General features: G+C 30.3%; 1 protein-coding gene across 2 annotated transcripts; it reads right to left on the bottom strand.

The window, feature by feature from the left end:
* Positions 1 to 346: 346 nt before the first annotated feature.
* On the bottom strand, positions 347 to 6,027 carry LOC110619539 (protein ENHANCED DISEASE RESISTANCE 2). 2 transcript variants are annotated; one of them, XM_043957982.1, is made up of 20 exons: positions 5,096 to 6,027; positions 4,934 to 5,008; positions 4,802 to 4,855; positions 4,652 to 4,717; positions 4,508 to 4,569; positions 4,048 to 4,163; positions 3,937 to 3,983; positions 3,749 to 3,849; positions 3,352 to 3,447; positions 3,210 to 3,274; positions 3,046 to 3,117; positions 2,800 to 2,949; positions 2,335 to 2,700; positions 2,063 to 2,238; positions 1,549 to 1,650; positions 1,417 to 1,467; positions 1,169 to 1,312; positions 977 to 1,072; positions 777 to 878; positions 347 to 647 (listed from the first exon to the last, which is right to left on the bottom strand). In XM_043957982.1, exons 1-20 carry the CDS (start codon positions 5,246 to 5,248, stop codon positions 561 to 563), a joined length of 2,181 nt encoding a protein of 726 aa, XP_043813917.1. In that variant the 5' UTR covers positions 5,249 to 6,027; the 3' UTR covers positions 347 to 560. The 2 variants fall into 2 exon arrangements, with proteins under 2 accessions (XP_043813917.1, XP_021618744.1); XM_021763052.2 differs by having other exon boundaries at positions 2,803 to 2,949; positions 5,096 to 6,025.
* Positions 6,028 to 8,052: the final 2,025 nt, after the last annotated feature.

Here is an 8,052-nt window from a genome sequence, read left to right as displayed (position 1 = left end):
TATTTTACAGTTTTTTTAAATGTGAAGGATTAAATTGAAAGTTTTTTAAAATAGAGGGATGAAAGGTTATATTTCACTAAACTAGAGGGAATAAATTGCAGTTTATCCAAAAATATTATGTATAAAATTTATTATTTAAAATTTTATATTTTTAATAAATTTAAAATTTATTATATATATAAAGTAAGCGAAAATAAATACAATAATTATGAAACTATTATTATTAATTTACGAGTACGATTAATGTAAGAATATAAGAGAGTCATTTATAATCATTAATCAATCCATTTTAAAGTAGTGTGGAACTGATATGTTAGTGTAAACAATACATAAGCAAATGGGCATGTATTGTAAAGATCATCTTATTTCTTTATTAATATAAAGTCTCTGGACAGAATTCTTGCCCAACTCTTCTTTCTTTTTCTACTTATTATTCTGTTTGTATCACATAGATTTCCAGTTTACTGGAAACAAACAAGAAGTCTTTTTCACTCTATCCTGACTTAGTCCATCCCCACAAAAAAAGAAAAAAAAAAAAACATTGCAGGTGAAAATCAGGATCATAATGGGACAGCTTTTGCTGCATCTAGATAATTAAGTCGACAGGTTCCAAGCAAGCATTCTGGTAGCTCCTCTTCAGTTTCACTCTGCACAAGTCAGTTGTGTCACGACAGAGGTTTTTCTAACAAAGTTCAAGTGTGTAGATCTGTATTCTGGCGGAAAAGATAACATTTCAAAACTAATTGTCAGATTTTTTTTTTTTTTTTTTCCTTTACCTGTATCAAAAATGCCATTTCCACCACCAAATTCATCATGTATCCAACAACAAGGTTGGTCAAACCTCTAGCAACAATGGAAGAAGCAACATCAATTTCAACCTGAAATTTATACACATACAAAAGAATATTTAGCCTTTCGAAACTCGAATCTATATACTTCAACTATGTTCTGTGATAATCATAATCTGATAATCTACCTCTAAGTAGTTTTTTCCTCGATAATAATTTACATCTAGTGCTTTTCCCACCAAGCAACCTCTCTTACGAACACTCTGCTTCACAATCCATGCTCCCTGAGAAAATCACATCACATTCAATACTAAATATGAAACAAAAGCACCATGAGCATTGATATATGCCAAAAAAAAATGGCTTTCAACGTTACTGACCTTAGCTATATAAGGTATCATCTTAAATCTTGCATTCCTGTAGGCATCATCGCCATTAACGAAGTTTAGTAGAAAAGGTGTTTCTTCTAGAGGAGTTTTTAGCATGTAGTACAATGCCAGTGTGTACACGGTTGAACTGCGAAACTGGTTCATGTTCAAGCAAAATATGAAACTTGATTCTTGATGATGATGATGGTGGTGGCGACTAATGTCAGGATTAAACTAGTTTCTTTTAACATTAAGCTCACCTGTATATTGATAACCAAGAAGAATTCTGGTCTATCTTGTGCTGCATACTTCTGTATCAATTTGACAATATTCATCAACAAGGAAATCTTAGTACTAGGATGCAAGAGATGGCACAAGGTTATAGATCATACCTGAACAATACTGTCAGGATGGCTACTGAGGTCACTTACTCGTTGGTCGGATCTCAACCAATCTGCTCCAACAATTTCCATCAAAGTGCCTTTTGCATTGACCTGATGAAACAAAAAAGAACTTAGGAAAGAAATACTACTGTATTTTCGGATTTAGGCAATCATATTTTCACAACGTTTATGAAATTATTACCTTACTGTTATTAAAGTAACAGTTTGACAACAGTTTAAAAATGTTAACAAAATAAAAATTCGCTCTTTTACTGCATATATAATAATATAATTTAATAAAAAGTTTATTTGATGTTCAATAAAGTTATAATTTTAGTTATGTTTTAATTCATTGCGGGAAAGTAATTAAACCATTGCTTTATACTTAGGAGCGGAGCGGAGGTAGATGTAGCAGTTCTTAAATCGTGGTTATTGATTTATGTCTAAGATAATAATTTACGGCTGCCGTCCTAAGTAGTAGTGAAATTGAAAGAAATGCACTAGTTTAGAATTTAATGAATACCTTAACACCGTCGTTAAAGTAATTTTTTCCACGTATCAAATATGTAGAAGGATCAGCAGCAGCCCAACTGCAAGGCAAACTGCAGCAGGGATCGTTACGAAAAGTAGTTCCATAGAAGCAAAATCTGCTATCTTCCTTAGCTGAATTTTGTAAGTCCACATAACCATTCTTTTGAACTGCACCAGACAGAAGTTTCGAACCATTTCTTCATCGGAAACCATCCATTCATCAACTATCTAAATACGAATTAAGCCTACTGTAACAGCACTAACCTGCAAGGTCATGCAACTTCTTCTTTGCTGTGCCAGTAGCAGACGATAATCCGGGTGAGAGTACTGCTGTTTGAACCTCTGGTTTCATTTGGGAAGACCATTCATTCTCCATATCGAAATCCATCATATCATTGGCATCAGGGACTTCAAAGAATTCATCAGAGAGACTAGAAAGAGGTGTTAAGCTTTTATCGAGTTTTTTTGCTTCATTTTCCATTAAACACAAGTCCTTAGTCTTTTCTAGGCCTTTAACTTCCACTTTAATATCTTCCCTTTCAATATGTGGCAACACAGTTTGTCCTGACAAATCTCCGGACAAAAAGGCCGAATTGTTTCCTTCTTTGGCTTGGAAAAACTCCCTTAATGCTGCAAAGTGGAACAGCTGTAGTCAGCATTTAACAATAACAAGTTAAATATGCCAAGGTTGTAAGAACCAGAACGCAACTACTAGTCTCTAAAAACTACTACCTGCAACTCTTTCGAGCATACGAATAGTTATGGATCTTTCAGATGAAGGATGTACATACGATTTCCATGTTTTCCAATCGACTGCAAGCATATGTTTTACAAGTGATCGTGTTCCTTGATTTATAGGACTTATTACATAACCACCACCTGCAAATTTTTTTGTATTGTTGGTGAACAGTAACAATACTTGTAGGAAATGTATAATATAATCATTGAAATCTGCAAGTGCAAAGTATGCATTACTTTTAAGGCATGCTCGAACATAGCCTTTCTGCGGTGGACACTTCTTGTGAATCACAGAGTGATATAGAATCACTGTGAAACAATCAGATTAAAAAGATCAAGATCAAATGATAAGAGCTGAAAATTTTCAGTAAATAAAAATGCACTTTCTACAATAAGACTACCATATGTGCCATCATCCTCTCTTCGCCAATAACGTCGCAACAATAAATCTCTACTATTCATCATCCTGCAAAACACTACTAGTTATTAGTAACAATATATTTAGCAGTGAATTTCTTATTACAAAGAGGCCTTTAATCTGACCTGGGTAGCCAATGATTGGACAATTTTTTGTGAATAATGTCTGTATGACAATCAAGCAGCTCAACCACACTACCACAGTCAAAACAGAAGTCCCATCTGCAATACACTTGGTAATTCAACATCTAGAATGAAATTAACCATGATCAGAAAAATCATTATGATAAATATTTTGAAAGTGTCTGTTTCTGTTCCAAGACAAAACCCAATGCCAGTCTTGTGCAGATTGAGTAAAATATGTAGTTTAACATAACAAATGATGTATACGTTGCTTCAACAAACTTGGATCTGATATAATCACAGTTAGATGAGATTGTAAATAATTCTTTTCTCGCCTTAAATCTTGCAGTTGCAGATTTCAATTCAAGAAAAATAAAAGGATAGATTCGAGCTATCTTACTCTGATCGTAACGGACCAAGAGACATAAGAGTATGGAAAATGGTCTCTGGAGTTCCATCAACCACACCAACTGCCATAATTGCTGGATGATCATCCCAATGCTTGAAGGAAAAAGAAAATGTTCAGCTAAAAAAAAAATTAGTGTAATTATCAATAATCAATGAGTTATATTAGGAGATGCAAGTTACCCTCCCATAAGAATCCCAATCGGTTGCTTCTTTAAAAAGGCGTAGTCCTGCAAAGTAACAAATTTTTTTAAGCATAGCCCATGAAGATGAGATAAGTGATGCTGATCTCACCATTCTTACAGCCAATAATTTTCCATCCAGAGGATGCAATAACATCTGAAGTCATTGCCTCAGTATGCAAGGTTGAGTAATAATCTAGAGAGTCTACCCCCTTTGAACCACTTAACCTGTCGAAACAAAATCGCTAAGACAACTAAGCAAAAAAACTTTAAACATACAAGAAAAAGTAGAAAAATTTATTTATTAAATTATGAAAAAATGGTTGGTAAAGTAATTTATTGACAATCTTTAGTGATATGAAATACCTACTGTTGATCATTTAATTCGCGAAATTTTGCAGCTATTTTTTTTTATTTTTTACTTGTAGTATAGCATGTTCAAATGTTTTAGTATTCCATGAAACATATAAAGAATATATGTCAACCATGATTTAAAATCAGGAATTTAACTCAGTTCAGCAAAGAATTTCAAGAGCTTGAAGTAATTTTGGGTGTGTGCAGCAGCAAAATACCTTATGGGTGGCCATTTCCTTTTGGAAATAGCCACAAAATCTTTTCCTGGATTTGTGCATTCCTGGAAAATAAAGTTAAGCAAGAGGCACCATGAGAAAGAAAGAGAAAATGTATTGATTGCTTATGAATTAACAGTTTCATACCTTTAACACAGCATTCTGCAAGGAATGAATCCATCTTGCAGCATCTTCTGAACTACTTGCTCCTAGCTACAATAATGCAATTTCAGAGAAAGTTTTACTGAAAAATCATAAGAAACAAACAACTTCCAATTACTATAATCTCTACCATACCTTAAGCTGATCATTGTGATTCAAAGTGCTGTAAAGTGTGAAAATGAAGAGGACCTGCAAGTATCAAACAATTATTAAGTGAAAAGAGTTCATCCATCATTAGTAAAAGAACCATGAAATCAGGATGAATACTTTTCTGTTGATGCTCTCTCTTCCATTATCTGTAATTCGAATGCAGGAATCTAGCATTGCACTTCTAACTGGGTCCTGAAAGTGAAATCAAAATTAATTAAAGAAGAAAGAAACCATGAATAATAATGGAAAACAGAAGGAGAAAAAAAAAAAGAAATTTACCTCATTTTGTGAAATGGGTATTGTTTTGTAGCATTTGAGGTGGTTTTCTTCAAGAATAAAGTATCTCTTGCTTGAAAACTTCAAGCCAAATCTACTGGACTGAATAGTATAAAGCCATCCTTCCATTTTTCCAAAATTTGGTTGCGTACCCATTTCAGCAAACCAAGTTTTCTTTGGTTTTATTAAAACAAAATTAAAAAAAAAAAAAAAGTTTGAATATCAATTCTGCTGCGTGCTGAATTCCTTCTTTTTTTCCCGGAAAGTTCTTCTGCAACGCACAGCCAAGAAAAGATGGCTAATGTCGGAATCTGATATGGTTATATAGTATGACCAATACTTAGGTTGACTCTGTGGTTCCCTACCAAAGTGAATCTAAGAGCTAACTTGCAAATTGACAGTCACTTACCTGTTGTGTTCTTCCTGTTAGAAAGCCATTAAACTTACGTAATGTTGAATTACCATAATACCCATTAGAATTTAGTAAATTTTATTACATATGAGGATAATAAGGATACTCTTCTTATCTCTTGAGTTTAGAAGTTTCTCTTCTTTTGTGGAGCAATTTGATTCCACGTTAGAAGCTGTACTATCTCTTTGCTTTCGTCTTTAATCTCTCTCATTTATTTCTTCTCTTTGATTGCCCTGTGCTTCCACCAGCCCACCCACCGTTTTGTTCCTCCATTATGAATCCAATATCGGCTGTCGAACTCCGAGGAATTTCAAACTAGGGCGAATTCGAATTAGTAGAATAATGAAATATTTGAACAGCGGATGGTTTTAAAAAAATACAGAATCTCGTACGCACGAAGAGTCAACTGTAGAACTGTTTGATAGGTCTGAAGCTGGTGGAAGAGTGACTGATAACATGTTAGTGGTGGAGATATATACTAGATTCTGAGTAATATAATAATCCATGGATTCTTCCACAATGAGCAAAATATGGCAGACTGAGGTGGCTAAATAAGATTTATTTATTTATTTTTTTTTTTTTTTTTTTTTGTGGTAGAGGAAAGATGTTCTAACTTCCAACCTTTTGATTCATTTTCCCAAATGCTTGCCCTATCTCTTAATTTTTTACCAAGTCAAAATCTTTAATTAATTATAACAAATTAATGTATATGGAAGATGAAAAATTAGATTTAGCCATATTTTATATTTAAATTAAGGAACTATTTTATTACTAAAATAAAATTTTAAGAGTTTAGATGAAAATATAAATGGGATTTTGATTTTTTTTTTTTTGTTAAAGTTAATAGTAATTGCATGGAAAATTGGATGAAAGAATAATTTTGTATATAAAATAAAAGTTAAAAACTAAAGGTCGTTGGTTATCATTGCCCTTTTTTTAAAATTTTTTATTTTACAAAAGGAAAAAATTTATTCAGTATTTTTATTTTTACTATTTATTAAAAAATATTTTTAAAATAAAAAAATTAACAACCGAAAACTAAATATTAATTTTCTTATTACATATTTTACTAAATAATTTTTTTTATAATTTTTATTTAATTATTATTAAAAATTTTAAAATTTTATTTCATCAATCAAATTCATATTTTTAAATACAATATCATCGGTTAATATATTTTGCACATTATTTATAGTCCACGATATTATAAATTTATATCTTAATTAAATTTTGCTAATTATTATTTTATGAGAATTCAATCACAATCACATTTAAATAAATAATAATTATCTGCTCATTTAACAATAGTCATAAATTTAATATATTAAAAATTAATTTTTTTAAAATAGATTAAAAATTAATTTTTAAATATTATAAATATTACTCAATTTAATATTAATTTTTTTAAAAAAATAGTTTATAAAAATTAAAAGTTTTTATTTTTTTAGATGATTTTAAATTTTTTTAAATAATTTTAATTATAATAAAAAACTATCTAAAATAATTTACATATAAGTCTAATTGTAATATTTTTAAACTCAAATCTATAATTGTAATTGAATTAAAAATTATAAGAAAATTATATCCATTAAAAAAATTTAAAATTTAAAATTAAAATAAAAAATTCATTTAATTAAAATAATTTTTAATTCATAATTTAAATTTAAAATAAAAATAATAAAATTTTTGTCGATTAATCTAATAAAGCTTAAATTTAAATAAAAAAAACTCACTTAATCAAATATAATTTAAATGTTAAAAAATATTCTCAATTAATTTAAAATTAAATAGAATATTAATATAATTAAATTAAAAAATTTCAAATAATAAAAATATTATAATTATTAAATATTAGGAGAGATATTTTGAAAAATCCCATTATTCTTCCTTTCTCATAGATATTTATTTAATTAATTTATAAAATATATTTTATTTTATTATTATAAAAAAATTTACTATTTAGCCTTTTTAATATAGAAAAATTCATTTATATTTCTCAATTTTAAAACTGTAACGACTCGAAATCGGATCGCTACCGGCGCTAGGATCCAGATCGACTTAAGGTCGCCGGGACCCGTAGCAAACCTAACATACAACCTGTCATACCTGTTAAATCCCATACATGATCATACATTTACATAAAAACTTTAAACTTTTTCATCTACCAAGCTTGACCTGTGCATGCACCATAACATTAAACGTACAAACCCTATACTAGAGCTCTCATCAAATGCTCTAACTGGGTCAACATTACATACATCAAACTTGGTTTACATCACATTCATTAAAACATTTCATAACGATCATGTATCAAAAGGGATTAACCATAAACTCTAGGGTCAAGCACAATAGTAATCCTCAATACAAATTTGTACAATATCTTACAATACATTACATTATAATATCCTTCATGTCCACACTAAGCATTTACTCTTGCTGACCTCCTGATCTATCCCGAACCTGTAAGGCTGAGGGTTAAGGGAAAGGGGTGAGCTACTAGAGTCCAGTGAGCATAATAGTAAAACAATATATTAAAATCCATACTTTC

Source organism: Manihot esculenta, chromosome 7 (assembly GCF_001659605.2).
Source record: "Manihot esculenta cultivar AM560-2 chromosome 7, M.esculenta_v8, whole genome shotgun sequence".
Classification (NCBI taxonomy): Eukaryota; Viridiplantae; Streptophyta; class Magnoliopsida; order Malpighiales; family Euphorbiaceae; genus Manihot; species Manihot esculenta.
This window is presented reverse-complemented; position numbering and strand designations above follow the sequence as displayed.

Bases quoted from the DNA above. Each gene is read 5' to 3' on its own strand.
- LOC110619539 (XM_043957982.1), bottom strand. From the start codon at position 5,248: ATGGGTACGCAACCAAATTTTGGAAAAATGGAAGGATGGCTTTATACT. The intron at 3,984-4,047 runs GTGAGATCAGCA...GTTACTTTGCAG, and splicing joins AATTATTGGCTGTAAGAATG to GACTACGCCTTTTTAAAGAA. The intron at 2,239-2,334 runs GTTAGTGCTGTT...TGTCTGGTGCAG, and splicing joins GAAGTTGCATGACCTTGCAG to TTCAAAAGAATGGTTATGTG.